The sequence below is a fragment of the Phascolarctos cinereus genome, unplaced genomic scaffold (genome assembly GCF_003287225.1).
Source record: "Phascolarctos cinereus isolate Bilbo 61053 unplaced genomic scaffold, phaCin_HiC Scaffold_4;HRSCAF=312, whole genome shotgun sequence".
In the NCBI taxonomy this organism is placed as follows: domain Eukaryota; kingdom Metazoa; phylum Chordata; class Mammalia; order Diprotodontia; family Phascolarctidae; genus Phascolarctos; species Phascolarctos cinereus.
The window spans coordinates 55491056-55507074 of NW_027555847.1; the positions used below are offsets into that span (position 1 = coordinate 55491056).

At 41.6% G+C, this 16019-nt stretch overlaps 1 protein-coding gene across 6 annotated transcripts in view; it reads left to right on the forward strand.

Annotated features, from left to right (window-relative positions):
- The window catches only part of PPARG (peroxisome proliferator activated receptor gamma), a 177428-nt gene that overhangs the window by 138122 nt on the left and 23287 nt on the right, over positions 1-16019 (forward strand). For all 6 annotated transcript variants that reach the window (XM_078152210.1, XM_020981077.2, XM_020981074.2 and 3 more), the window contains one exon: positions 448-647. In XM_078152210.1, coding sequence (XP_078008336.1) covers positions 448-647 — 200 coding nt within the window. The remainder of the gene's footprint in view (positions 1-447; positions 648-16019) is intronic.

A 16019-nucleotide genomic window follows, 5' to 3' on the forward strand; every position in this document is an offset into this window, starting at 1 on the left:
TTTCTCTCACTCCCTTCCTTTGCCTTTCTGTCTCTTTGTATGATTTTCTCTTTCCCTATGTATAGTGCATATATATATATGTATGTGTATATATATATATATATATATATATATATATATATATATATACATATACAATAACAATCAATTATTGGATTCATTAACTGAAAAATACAGAATGTTTATATATACATATATATACTACATACATATGTATCTACATATATATATGCATGTGTATTTTCTTTTACAGTTAATGAATCCAATAATTGATCATTATTTATTGTTTGTGGCACTCCAGTGAAATAGCAATTCTGGAAAGGCCATTGAAAGAAACCAGAGCCCCAGATTTTGGGGAGGGGGGCAGTTTATGAGGACTGGGAGAGGAGAACATTATGAACACCAGGAACACAATGATTCATTCTGACATTCCTTCTTCCTCTGCAGCGATCAGGTTTGGGCGGATGCCACAGGCCGAAAAGGAGAAGCTGCTGGCTGAGATCTCCAGTGATATCGACCAGCTGAACCCAGAGTCTGCTGATCTCCGGGCCCTGGCAAAACATCTGTATGACTCATACATAAAGTCCTTCCCTCTGACCAAAGCCAAGGCGAGGGCGATCTTGACAGGAAAGACGACAGACAAATCAGTTAGTTCTTTTTTGCTATCTTCATTGGTGGGGCGGGCGGTTTTTCTCTTTCCTTTGAGTAAATGATTTACCATGTTCACACACACACACACACACACACACACACACACACACACACAATACCCTTCTGCTCTTGGCTGTTACATATTTCAAGCAGAGTCTGAACACAGGAAATGTTTTTAGATAGGGTAAGTAAACACGCAGAAAAGGGGAGGGGGAAATCCAAGCTCACCTAATAAAATCATTGGGAATAGACCTCTAGCATTCATAGGCCAGCATAACCTTAAGGAAATAATCCCAGTCCCCTCATCCTGCCACCCCTCTTCTTCAGTTGGGGTATATGGTCATCCCTTTTCCTGAAGACAAAAGACTTAGCCACAACATCCCTTTAAGCAGGAACACCTGAGCAAGAGCCCTGGAAAGGCATCGGATATCCCTTCCTCCCCCCACAGAGAGGTGGTGGACCACAGGTACAGAATGAGGCATATGTTGTCAGACGGGGCAAATACATCGATTCATTTTGCTTAATTATTCTCATTACATGGAAGGGTGTTCATTGGAAAAGAGGCAATCCTTGGATAGTAGCAACGATATAAAAAAAGAATTGCTATATTTTAAGGACGTGTATATAAAGAATAGCTCCCTGAGAGGCAGAGATATTGGGAAATGTAGTTGATGTAAAAATGAGAGATACCAACAATTTTTTTTAAGGCACGCAACTCTCGTGCCTCTCAGGAAAACTCCTGGAGTGGCCCAACATAAAATGTAAAATGAAATGTAAGAATGCATCCCAACTTTTGCGCTACTATCCATTCCTTGGGGTGCTTCATCAATTATGTCTGGAGGACTTGAAGGCGGAAAGCTATTAGGAAAAGGCATTAATTTTTGGAGGCTGGGAACATGGAATTTGGTAGCTTGACTAGCAAGTTAATGATTCCTGAGTTCTAGTCCCAGGACTACTACCATCTAGCTTATGATCTTAAACAAATCATATCTCCTTTCTGGGCCTCAGTTTCCTCATCTGTAAAATGCAGGGGTTGTATTTATAAGATCATAGATTTCGGGCTGGGAGGGACATCAGTGGTCATTGAGTATAACTCCTTCATTTTACAAATGGAGAAACCAAGGCTCAGTGACGTTAGGGTCACATGGGTAGAAAGTGACAAAGGAGCCCAGATCCTCCAACTCCAGAGCAATGGCTTTTCCCTCCTTGCCATCTTGAGTTGGTTATCTGAGATCTCTCCTTGTGCTAACTTTCCATGGCAGTCTACAGACTTTGACCTATGTGCCTTGGGCCATTGCAACATTTCCAATCACCAGAAAGACTCACTTTCTCATTGACTTGATAACCCAGGATGAAACACCTTTAATGAGCAAGAGGAAAATGGTGATTAAGTAAGATTCTCCAAGAGGCAAAACTGCTTCCTGGGGATAACAAGGAGCCAGCCAACATTCAATTCAATTCCATTGAACAAACTGTGCTAAACACATCCTAGCAGAGCAAAGATGCACTTTATCTTCCTACAGCGATACTGTACTCAGCAATGTCATAGGGCCTCAAAGAGGGCTAACAAGCTACCTCAGTGTCTAATTAGAAACTAGAGAACAGCTAAGGCAGAGCCCTAGAATGGTATCCACATGCTGGGTAATGCTCAAACAGGGGAATACCATGAAGCATCTCCACCAAAAACTGGCATTTTTAGGTGACTCTCTTTAAGCCATTTCTTTTTAACCGTCAGCTTCCAGTGGACCCAGGCATTTCTAGCTTAGGTAGGGCAGTGGTATAGTGAAGGAAAAGGGAAGGGATGGGGGGAGGCTGGACTTGGAGAACGGAAGCCTTAGATTTGAACCCTGGATAAACACCACTTATATACTACGTGACCCTGAGCATTCTTTTAATATCTCTGAGCCTCAGTTTCATCATCTATCAAATGGGGATTTTAGATAGATAGATAGATAGATAGATAGATAGATAGATAGATAGATAGATGATAGATATGGATATAGATATATAGATACAGATATATGTTTAGATAGATATGTTTGGAGGCTTAAATAAAAACTATGTAAAGCACTATATAAATAAGAGTTATTACTTTATCTTAGTGGGTAATATAAGACATTTTTTTAGTACATCTCCTTAGGCTGCTCATGAAAATAAGTATCCAGCAGGCATAGCTCCTTGAGCCTGATTAGAGCCGGGAGCCTAGAACTTGGAACCATAGAGACACCATGGCATAATAGACAGTAGGCTGCATTTGGAATCATCTGCTTTGAAACCTGGCTCTGCTACTGATAAGCTCTGTGACCTTCAGCAACACTCTTAGGTTCTCTAGGTTCTTGTTTATTCGTTAGTAAAGTATGGGTATTGCACTATCAGATGTTGTCCTTTCTTTACAGCCCCCTTCAGGTATAGATGCTGAAACCCTACGGGTCTGGAAGGACCCTTTCATTGTTGTTCAGCCATTTTTTGTTGTGTCTGACTCTTTGTGGCCCCGTTTCGGGTTTTGTTGGCAAAGATCTGGAATAGTTGGCCATTTCCTTCTCCAGCTCATTTTACAGATGAGGAAACTGAGGCAAACAGGGTTAAGTGACTTGTCTAGGGTCACATAGCTACTGCCTGAGGCCAGATTTAAGTTAGACCCTGCACTTTGTCTACTGTTCCATCTAACTGCTCCTAAGGAAAGGACTCTTAGGGATCATATAGTTCAGACCCTTCATTTTACAGATGAGGAAACTGAGGCAAACAGGGTTAGATAACTTGTCCAGGGTCACATAGCTAGTGTCTGAGGCCAGATTTAAATTGAGGTCTTCCTGATTCCAGGCCCCGCATTTTATCCACTGTTCCACATAACTGCCCCTAAGGAAAGGACCCTTAGAGATCATATAGTTCAGGCCCCTCATTTTACAGATGAGGAAATTGAATAATAAGAATTGGCTCAAACCAGAAGTCATCTTCAAGGGAAAAGTAACTTGTAATCATAAGGTCATTTTGCTGAAAGACAAAACGAGCGGTTGGGTTGACCAGATTGAATAGGTAAATGGGTCAGTGCTGATCCGCTCTGGTATGTAGGAAGGGGGAGGGGGTGGGTCAGGTGTGATCAAAACCCATGTTCATTTACATTTGGTTATTTCATGGCACAACTGAGCCCGAGCCAAACTCAGGCTCCTTGGACATCACATTTAAGCATCCGGGCCATTGGGATAAAAGTCTCTGACGTGTTTGGGTTTGGGGCTGTTATTCTTTAGCTGCAGCTTCAGGGGCAAGGCTGGCTAATGACGAGGGCCCCCCAGCGTTCTATGTAGCCATAATGGGAGCAGAAATGCTTGCAGGGAATCCATTGAACTCACCTAGAAAAAGACTATGATAATCTTATGAGAATGGACTGATTCAGCTCCTTTTTGAGCATCTAGAAGTGAACCAGGAAGATGTGTTTAAAAAGAGAGCCGTGGGGCAAGTAGGTGGTGCAGTGGACAGAGCATCTGCCCTGAAGTCAGGAGGACCTGAGTTCAAATCTGGCCTCAAACACTTGACACTTACTAGCTGTGTGACCTTGGGCAAGTCACTTAACCCCAATTGCCTCCAAAAAAAAAACCAAACAAAGAGAGAGAGAGCCATACATTGGGAAAATTTCCTGACGATTCCTTATTGGTGTGATGCCTCATGGAAAAGCAGAATTTGTTCGGTCCAAGTGTGCCTAGAAATATGTATCAAGGGAAGCAAGGCCAAGAAGTAGTTTCTTCTACAGCTTCCTTGATCTCACTGAGGGAGTAACCCAGGATGTGGATAAACTGACCTTGGTAAGTACAAGATTTCAGCGTAGAAGTGACAACAAGATTGGGCCTACCTGCATGAAATTAACTGAGGCACAGCTACCCCATTGACTTCAACCTCTTTCAGAATGGATGTGCATTTCCATGTAGTTGACTTAGCAGCAATGATGGGTATAGGCTGGACTGAATGTTGGCTTCCCCCAGTGCTGGTGGTAGAATCGGACTGGCACAACCAATCCATGGGAAATATTAAATTTACAGCACAAATAAATCAAGTGATCATTTGTTTAACCAAAAATGTAGCTTTGTTAAAGGATATACTATGATTTTTAAAAAAAGATACAGAAATAGATATCTGAGAGTTCTACTGTCTGACCATGATAGGGGGAGAAAGGCTGATTAACCAAGTATTGGCTGCTTCCCAGGCTCTACTCAAAGGAAATTGAATTCAAGTTCCAAAAGTCATTATTAAGAGAAAAGGCAGTAGATAAGTTAAGTCTGATATCTTTTGGTGCCTGGCTAGGGAAGAGGAGGAAAATACACAGAAAGGATACAATAGAATTAGGACTTAGGGATGTGAGCTGACCAAACGTTTTACACTTCTTTGTTTTCCGCCTTATCCCATCCATAACTTCTATCCCCACATCCCTTTGTCCTTTTTCTTCCTCTTTCTCCCGCCATATTAGACATCTAGAAGGGCCAGCTCACACTGACCAGCCAGCCAAGAACCTAGTGTTGTTATCTGAAATACATTAGGTAGGCCCTATATTGAAAATCCTTTTACCTACCACCTGTCACAGTGCCTGAAATTCCACCATTAGAGATTAGAGATCCTTTGGAACTAGAAGGGTTTTCCTATGAAAACATTTACATGCCCAATAAGATATAATTTTGCTGCCTTAAATGAAGTTATCATAGCTCAATGATTGTAAAAGGGTCAAGGGTGGAGGACAAGAAACAGGATGAAGGATGCTCAATGGGGAAGTAGGAAAAAAAAAAACCACTCCATTGCTTTCTAGACTTGTCTAGGGCCAGGCTGGCTTCCAGAAGCCCCAGCCTCTTCAATTGCCTCCCATCCCAGGCCTACTGACCCCCATCTACAGTCAGAGAGAGTCTACAGCTTCTGGAAGAGTGACAGGTGTGAAAGTGGTGGTAGCAACGCTAGGGAATGCACCATGATGGAGGGGTCAGAGCTATACTAGGAGTCAGGAGGAGCTGGGTTTGAATCCTACCATAGATACTTACTTACTCATCATGTGATCCTGGATCAGCTACTTAACTTATATAATAGCTAGTATTTATATAGCACTTTAAGGCTTGCATAAAAAACTTTACAAATATCTCATTTTATCTTCGCAGCAACCCTGGGAGGTAGGTGCTATTATTACCCCCATTTTACAGATGAGGAAATTAGGGCAATCAGAGATTAAGTGACTTGCCCAGGGTCACACAATTAATAAGTGTCTGAGGAAGGATTTGAACTCAGGTCTTGTTGATTCTAGCTTCATCTACTGCTCCAAATGTTGCCTCTTCTTTGAACCTCGGTTTCCTCATCTGTAAAATTGGAATAATATTAATTGTAGGACTTACTTCACAGGGTTATCATATATGTAAAGTACTTTCCAAACCTTGAAGAACTAGATATATGCCATTTATTATTATTCTTGAAACTTGCTCAGGCATCTAGAATTTCAGTTAACACAACTAGCTGCTCCCCAGCTCTCCTAGACATTTCTGAGGGTTACATAAACCAGGCCCATCTCATTTCATTTTTAAAACTCACTTCAGGTAAATCCCTTCGCGATGAAGCACTGCAGACAATTTGAGATAATAATGACCCATTGGGAGCTTCTCTTTTCATGGCAAAAGCTGAAAACTATTACCCCTTGGAAATTGTAGGAGCCAAGCGGAGGAGCCCTTGGCCTCTGTAGACCAAACTCCCCTTAGGACGGAAGAGCTCGCAAGAGTGGAGGTTGTGGAAGCAGGAGGAAGGCAATCCGAAACTCAGAAAGCATATTCCCCAGATGGCCAAGGCTGAAGTCAAGCTGTTCGGCATCTTGCTTTCTTGCTATCCTACAAAATCAAATTAGGCTGCAGGAGAATGAAGTTGTTGCAAAGGGAGGAAAATGGGAGAGGAAAACCAGAAAGTAATTTCCAAAAAGACTAGCAGTTCATTCTTTATTGACACAATCATGTTGTTCTTTTGGTCGAGTCTATCTCCAGGGTGCTGTTCTGTTATCTTTTGGCCAGGACTTATGAAAGTAGAGATTGCTGCCTAGAGAGGAAACAATTTGCAGAAGTCAGGGCTCCTTAGAGGGTGGAGATCACAAAGTGGTTATAGCTGGTGTGGTGAAGCTATTTGAATCCCACTACACACCCTGTTGGGACTGAGATCATTGCTGCTTCTCAGGCCAGGACAAGAGAAGCATGCTCCCATAACCCAAAGCCCCAGGAGGAGGGAGGGAAATTAAAGTGACTGTCTCAAAGGGGCCATTTTTAAAATTGACATTATTGCTTGCTTTCTCGTTGATGGTCATGACCCCTTTTAAGAGATCCTGTTGATAATATCCCTATCAGTTCTGGACTTTTTTTCCCCCTATTATGAGGAGATCTAACCAGTCACAGGGATAAGAGTGGTACAGCTGAATTGGGAATCAGAGCAGGGTTTGTATCACAGCTTTGCTGTTTATAACCCGTATAAACTTGGACAAATTACCTTATCTCTCTGGGCCTCAGTTTCCCCATTTGTAAAATGAGAGAATATTCCAGATGACCTCTGAAGCTATGATCCTGAGATCCTATAACCTGGAGATAAATGGAATCTTTCTCTAGATCATCTAATCCAGCCCTCATTTCATGAATATTGCAACCAAAACCAAGAGAGGGGAATGCCTAGTCCAAGATAATCCAGGTAATCCAGGGTAGAATTAGAATTTGAACACAGTTCCTCTGATTTCACATCCAGTGTTCTTTCTGTGACACTAGGCTGGTTCTCAGCAAATGCAGTCAAGTATTCATATAAAAGTACCTATTGATTGATTGGGATTCAAAATTACACTGAATTACTCCTCTGTCCTGTGCACATTTGCTCAGTTACTACCTCGAGCAAATTTGTGACATGGGCAAGGTTTGTTTTTTAGCATTTTCCCTGCGGCATACAAAGCAACCCCAGCTTCTCCTGCTTGGGCCAGAGTCCAAACCTGGCCCTAGGTCACCTAGGTTACATTCTTACTTATACTTCTGCCCTGACCTCTTCTTTGTCCTCTACCCCAAATCAAAACTGCTGGGTCTTTTGTCATGAGTGTATTGGAAAGAACATAAGTATATTCCAATACACTTATGTCATTGTGTATAGGAAAGAACACTGGACTTGGTGTCAGGACACCTGGGCTCCCATCCAGGCTCTGCTGCTTTCTGGCTGCGTAATGACATCGCTGTCACCTTACTGCTCTGAACCTGGGTTTCAACATTCATGAAATGGGGGTGCTCCCTTTATTGGCCCGCTGGGAGCAAAGCACTTTTTCAATTTTCAAGCTGTAGAAATCAGAACCGTTATAGAATTTTGGAGTTGGAGGAGGAAATTAGAAGGCATCTCTAGGGATTGCAGGCATCTCTCCCCAGAAGACTCCCTATAGGTGGTCATCTAGCTTTTCCTTGAGTTCCTGCCTTAAGAAGCACTATCCCATACCCTTAGACGTTCTGTTGCATCATCTCCCAGATCAGGAGTTCTTAACCTGGAGGCCATGAACTTCGAGGTTTATTTATAGATATAGATATAGATTACTGCATTTCAATATAATTGGTTTCTTTTATAATCCTATTTATTTCATTTTATGCATTTAAAAACGTATTTTGTTAGGAAGGGTGCATTGGTTTCAACCGACTGACAAAAGGGCCCATGACATCAAAAGTATTAAGAACTTCCCCCTATTGTACATGATTCAAAATGATTCTGATTGGCTAATCTGATAAATAAATGTGTCAAAGAGCTAGAAAAAAGGGTTGCCCTATCCTTTTAGGGAACAGGGAAACTATATTTTAAGATTGGCATTTTGAGTATAATGTGCCCACTTCTGATGTCTAACTGAGTGCTTTGCTGCTGTAAATTTTAAGCAAAGGAGAGAGCTACTCCATAGCATTCCAGTAGGACAGATGTTTAGGAGGAAGCTGTCCCTCCAGCACCTTCTTTCAAGTGCACAGAGGAAGTGGTCACCTGTGAGGACAACTCAAGTTTCCTCCAATAGCTTGACCCATTAGCAGAAGTTGCCCTGAACTCTGGCAGTCAGGGGAACTAATAGATGAACTTTGGTGTTGTGTTCCATGAATGGCAATTTGATAACTGGCTGGACTTTGGAAGTGCCTCATGTTTGACTATTACCGTGGAGTGATATTCACATAAGGTGTATCACTGTCACATGATTCCATGTTTGTGGATGAAAACAAACAGAGGGCAGCTTTCACAAAAACCATTCTCAGCGCTGTGGTTTGTCATAAAACGATAAATAAATAGACAAACCCTTGGGCTCTGCCTGCCAACTTTTCACGCCATATCTAAGAGATGGCGGCTGTGCTCTATCTACAAATAGTGAGTAAAACTTTTTATACTATTTGTACTATTTTGGACTTTGCGCCCCAGAACATTACACTGTTTACTATGGGCATGTTGGAAATTATGCTCTTTCTTTTTAATGGACGGACTATTGTCACCAGAAAGGTGGCTGGTTCTAAGCAGGATCAGAAATCCAGAAGTATCAAGGAACTGGTTTTATGACCTGAAGTTTGCCATATTCCTTGAGGGTAGAGATGTAAGTTGTGGGGGAGGGGTACAAATCTGAGGCCATTTCTAGATCTAAGTTATGAGAATGTGGATTTAGAGATGGAAAAGGACCCTAGAAATCATCCAGTCCAATCCCTTCACTTTGCAAATAAGGAAACTGAGGTCAAGGGAGGTAATAGGAATGAATGGGAATTCACCCCAACTCTGATGAAAATGATACCATTGGTCAAGTCTTAAAATCCTAGAAGAGAAACCAGGAGAACCTGAAAACAAAAGAATCCAAAGTAGAACGGTGGTAGCAGAAGAGAAAGAGGGCTGCTCTAAAGCCTTCCGGAGTCATTAATCCATGCAAATATGATCATTTATATGTATTTTTTTAAACATCTCTATTGCAGAGCTTTGAAAAATAACTATGACCAGTTTCTAGATTCATTTGATCTAAGCTAATACATCTTTGGTTCAATTTGATAGACTTTTAAGTGCCTACGGTGTGACAAACAAAGGTGCTGGGAAAAGAAAACAAAAATGAAGCCATGTCTTACCCCTGAGAAATTGGGGGGGGGGTGCGGCGGGGATCTAAAGCCATTTCCATTGGAGGATGTGGAACCAAGAAGGAAAAGTAAATAGAAAGGAGATAGCTCTAACCAAGTTGGGGTCACTAAGAATGCTTCATGTTGGAAGGGGCATCTGCCCTGAGCCTTGGAGGAAGACAAGGGAAGTAGAGGTGGGGAGGACGTGCAGAAATCTAGAAAGGTAAGCCATAGCCTTTATACAGAGAACATTTACTATTAGGCTGAGGAGTTTATATTTTATACTAGGGCCAGTAGAGAGTTCCTGAAGGCTTTTTGGTCAGTCAGTAAGCATTTATTAAGCTCATACTATGTGTCAAGCACTGTGCTAAGCATGTTTGAGCTGGGGAATTAAATAATCTCATCTAAGCCATAGGAAAATTATTTTAGCTGCTGTGTGGGGGATGGATTAGAGATGGGAGATGGTGGAAGCAAAGGAGACTAAATAGGATTCTGTTCAAGTAGCCCGAGGGAGAGGAGTTGAAGGCCTGATTTAGTAATAAAAGGGTGGCTCTGTTGGTTGGAAAGACAGATAGGAGAGATGTGGTGGAGGTACAATTGACAAGTCTTGGCAGAGCTTTTTTGAGAGCCCTGTTTTAACGTTCACACATCTTAAAACAAAAAAAGATAATGCACTATATATAGCTAATTAAAAAACTACTTGGATCATTTGTTTTTACTCAATTGTTGGGCCAATATTAGTGTTTATGCCAGCTGAGTGGTATTCAACTGGCATAGAGGATTTTAAGAGCTGTGGTTACATTCTAGCTCATTGGAAGGCGGGTAGTTGGACCTATTAAATTTTTTGTTTATTTGTCTCTATTTATTTAAGTCTCCAAAGGAGCCAGGAAAAGAAAGTTGAGATTTGATAGGTCTTCATGTTTACCTCTGTCTAATATAGGACTAACCTGGCAGCTGAAGGACCTAACGGTTCCTAGTTCAAAGGCACCATCCCTAGAGCCCCAGGGTATGATAACTTCAAATAAATAGAAATGACCCCTAGAATAGTCTTTGACTTAGAGACAGGCGACCCGAATTCTCAACTTGTATCTGTTTTGGTCCATCTATCTTGTGAATTTCAGCAAGCTCCAGTTTCCTTCTCTGTAAAATGAGGTGGGAGGAAGCAGGATGCAGGAGACAGCTTGGCATAGTGGATAGAGAATTGGTCTCAGACCCAGGAAGACTTGGATTCAAATCCTTCCTCTGACACTTCCTAGTTTTGTGATCCTGGGCAAAGCACCTAACTTTTCTACTCTAAGATTAAATTGCAGAAAAGATGCCAACTTGCATTGGTCAAAGGAGGTCCCTATGTCAATGAAATCTCTATTTCAGATCCCTATTAGGAATCTAATTCCTATTCTTGAAATAAAGGGCCTAGAAAAGCAATGTGGTCTAGTTGAAAGAATCCTGAATTTGGAGTCATAGAACCTGGGTTCTGGTTCCAGCACTGACACTTTCTACCTCAGTTTCCTCATCTGTAAAATGAGTGGGTGACCTCTGCAGTCCCTTCCAGCTCTAAATCTCTGATGCTCCTATGGACTCAATAACCTCTCTGATCCCTTTCAGTTCTACAAATCTAAGATTATAAACAAGAGAAAGTGAGAAGATTTGGGGGCAAAAAACAGCAAGGGGAGAGAGCCAAGCCAGAATGTTTGGGGCTTATTGTCTTTAGTGATAGCCAACTCAGGAGAACCATGTGTGATCTGGTAAATGGAAAACACATGAGCCGTGCAATCAGCAACATGAAGAAAAATAATCAGCAAAGACATTTCTAGATACCATATTGGGCTACATTATAATATGTGACAGGAAGCCATGCTCACCTACACTTGGTGATCCAGGTCACACAGGTTTTGCTGTCTTCCCAAGAGGCAGTTTGTGGGAGGATTTGGTTGTCCTTCCAGAAGTCAGTCTCAAATATATGAGATATAGCGCCAGACATCTTGTTTTTTCCTTTACAACCCTGTATGGATCTTTCGTCCATGAATTTATCTGAACCATTTTAAAGTTATTTTTATTTTCAACTTCTATCACCCCTTGAGGTAATGAATGAGTTCCACAGGTTTACTGTCCACTGAGTAAAACAATATTTCCTTCTTTTTGTCATGTGTTTACTGCTTTCAAGCTTTAAATAAGCATCTCCAAGTGGTGGAATGCCAGGATTTGGCAAACGGGTCTGGGTACATGTTTCCCATCACCTTCTTTCTTACAAATTCCTCCCAGCTCTCAATCTATGACCCTATGACCCTACAGCCTTGACTTTTTCAGCCTTTATCTTCCCAGATTTTTTGATTTGTTCTTATTCAGCATCCGGCCTCCTTATTCCCCCACTCCCCCAATTCCTTAATGATTTCATTAACCTCATGTTCCTTTAAGCCTTTCTTGGATGCTGGTAACCACTACTGGGCACAGAATTCCCAGATGTCCAGCTGTCTATACAAGGTCTATACAAGGAAAAGATAATGTGTTCCGGTTGGTTTCCTGTAGATTTCCTGATGATGCCCAGAATTTTATTGACCTTTTTGGCTGCAGCTGTACATTGAGATGATATTTCAGGGAACAGTTTTCAGTGATTTCCCATTTCCCTTTCCTGGGTCATAACTGGGACTTTGAAACCTTCTGAATATAGCTCAGATTCTTTTCCTTCAAACATACTCTTTTGCATTTGCCTCGAACTGATCTGCTCTCACACAGCCTCATGAGGCTTTCCAATAGTACTAGCCCATGACAGGCACTCAGTCAACACTGACTGATCTTTGCAATTTTTCCCCATAAGTGTGTCATTTCACTATCCAGAGAAGTTTAATATCATCTACAGACTTACAGATTGTTTTCTCACAAATCACTTATAAAAATCCCAGATGTCTAGAGGGTCCCTGTGGATTTTTTACACACTTCTATCCAGACAAATGTCCCTTTATTCCTACCCTTCCCTCCTGTCCTTTAGCTGTAACCTTGTCCTCTCAAAGAATCGCTAATGCCAGTGCTGACTCATTTTTCTTATTAGCACATGCTATAGGACATTTCTGAAAATCCAAATCAATTACCTCTACATAATCCAAAGGGAAATTTCCCCCACTTAGAACTCTGGTGGATTAATCAGCTATCATTCCCCTTGTAGAAATCATAGTACCTCTCACAGAGTGGATTATATTTAATTTGGAGCAGTAGGTTTTTTATTCTTCTTTTCTCAACATTTCCTATTTTCTGTGACTGCAAATCCAGTTTTGCATTGGATTGGAAATCTTCGTGTGGCTGTGCTTTTCATTCTGGTCAAACCCAGATGTGTATCTTCCAGTTTGATGCAGTATCTTCATCTACATTATTAGTACCAAATTCTGAGCATCAAATCTTGAGGCAGAATGTAGAGAGGTGAGGGTTCTTTCTTGAATTAATAATGCTGCAGATGATATTGTATACAGGCCAAGAGTGATGTTAATGACATATTTCTTTTAACTATAGAAAGGTTAGCAGGGGACTTTTATTGAATGCCTATTATTGTGCAAGGCGAATGTGACTCCAGCCCTTGAGGGGTTTACAATCTAGTTGGAAAGATAGGGCCACAAACAACTATGATAAGACAAGATAGGTGCCTAAGAAAGGTACAAAGTATTTTGGTAGTTCAGAGGAAGGAGAGTTCTTATGGTGGAATAATTAAGAGGACAGAGAGGAAAAGACACCTGAAGTGAGACAAAAAATGAATATTTTTGCAGATAATAATATGGTAGATCAGAAACTGTAGGTGGCATAGATGTTTACTAGCCCAGTGGACTGGCTTATAGAGCACATGAAGAGAAGTTAGTAGGAGATAAGTTTGGGAAAGCTGGTTTGGGATAAATCATGAAGGGCCTTCAATGCCATACCTCAATTCTTTATGGTTCAAAAAAAATGCACAGGATACACAAAAAAGTTAAGTATGTTTTATCAGGAGGAACTTGGCACAGGGGTGCAATATTAATTCAGTGATTCAAGATGAATTTCACAGGCCAAATTCCACTCTGGGTTACGATCTCTCACTAATGCAAATGGACCGCTATCTTTTCAGTAAATCTGAAGATAAGCAGCCAGTTTCAGCATTATTGCTTTGTGTAAGAGTGATGAGAAGTTTAACTGTTTACAATTCAAAGATGTAAATTAATTACTCATTAGTACTTGTACAGTGTGATGGCCCCTAAATAGCAGATTTCCCTAAAAGGTAAATATTCGAGGACAGAGGGATTGTGTACTTATTGTCAACGTAACAATCTGAATGTTCACCTAGAGTCCAAAAAGGCCTTGGCCTGTACAGATTTCCAGAGTACAATGGAAATATCCTAGTCTGCCTAGCAGCCAAGATAAGTGCTGTGACTAAATGGAATAAAGAGTTTTCTGGTGAAGCAGGCCCCGTGTGCCACTCATTTGCTTGTAAATACCCAAAATTCTCTTCCAGCTCAGCACCATCCTAGCAGAGTTGGCACCTGAAATGCTGAGGGGGGGAAAAACTGGAATGGCTTGGTATGGTGTGGTGGGGGTGCTAGATTCTTTTCTTTGTCCTTGAGTGTTTATTGCCAGGAAATCCTGACCACCATCGATTGCCAAGGGGTTAAAGACACATTGTTGTTAAATAGGGAGAAAGAATTAGCAGGATTTTTGTGCCCAGAGTTTAACTATCACAATCTCAAAAACAGGAACCAAGAGCTATAGTTGGAGGGGGAGGGGGAAGAGCGGAGTCACAGGGGTGACTTATTAGGGCATGGTTCCAGATAAAGGGCTTCCATTGAGGAGAAATCGCTCTGTGCATATCCTCGGGCCTGAGGGGCTGTGCCATTAGACAGAAGCATGCCCAAAAAGTAAAGCCAGGCGTTCTATACATATCGTTGCCTTAAGGGAATGAGAGGTGGTATTACAGCCATGTTATGTACAGTGCAACAGCATCTTAGAAGTTTTCCATGGCAGTCTATTCTAGAGTACTAAAGAAAGCCGATATTTTTTTGGGAGGAGGGCTAGGCAATGGGGTTAAGTGACTTGCCCAGGGTCAAACAGCTAGTAAAGGCTATGTGTCTGAGGCCAGATTTGAACTCAGGTCCTCCTGACTCCAGGGCCGGTGCTCTGTCCACTGTGCCACCTAGATGCACCAAAAGAGCCGACATTTCATGAGCATGGATTTAGATAGACCATAAACTCCATGTGAGCAGGGGCCTCACTTTGTCTGGCTTCTGTCAAAACATCACCAGCCATGCAATGCACAACTGGCCTTTGAGAATTATTTCTAAAGTAGGACAAGGACAAAAATTAACAACAGTAATAATAATAGCTCACATTCTTCCAGGACAAAATTCTGTCTTCTTAGCAGCCCAGTGAGGTAGGCAGGGCAAATATTATTCTACCCATTTTACAGATGAGCAGGGAGAAGCCCAGAGAGGGGACATGACTTAGAACAGTGAGTTAGAAAGTAGAAGAACCAAAACTAGAACCCAGGTCTTACAATTCCAAATCCAGTTCTCCTTCCTCTCTGCTACACTGCCTTTTGACATACAATTTTATCTTGGGACCAGACCTTCATTGGAATGGGGACCTCCTCATAAGGAAATTCTTTGTACCCATACAGATCCACAGCTGAGGAGGATTGGAGAGTTGCCGGTGGGGGGGGGGGTACTGAGAGTTTTAACTGACTTGCCCAAGGTCACACAGGTAGAATGTATCAGGGGTGGGATGATGAATCCAGGTCTTCCTGACCAGGACCTAGCAGAAAATCCTGACATCTTTTCCAGTACGATCTCTAAACCAGTTGCCACCACCACAAGCCCAATTTCACATCACAGCTTGCCAGAGTTCCCAGCAGGGAAAGAATACAACTGAAGTGACATTCTGCTCCCTACTCTGTCCCCACAGACTTTGCTGCCTCTCAAAAAATAATAATCTAATCCAATATAATAAACATTTACTAAGAGATATGCAAAGTTTAGATAGGAAATGGTCCTTGCCCTCTAAGAGCTGATGGTGTAGTAGGGGGACAAGATACCAGTATATTCAGCTATAATGTCCAATAATACATGAGAAGTGCATGAATGAATTTTTTTTGAAGTTTTACGCGAAATCTAGGAGAGTTGTTCTTAACCTCACAGCAATGGACATTCAAAAGCGTGGTGTAGTGTAAGGAAGTACAGCACTTAGCACAGTGCCTGGCACATAGTAGGTGCTTGATAAATGTTTATTGATTGATTATTGATTGAGCTGAGTGAAAAGTGCATTGGTATTTGGAGTCAGAACACC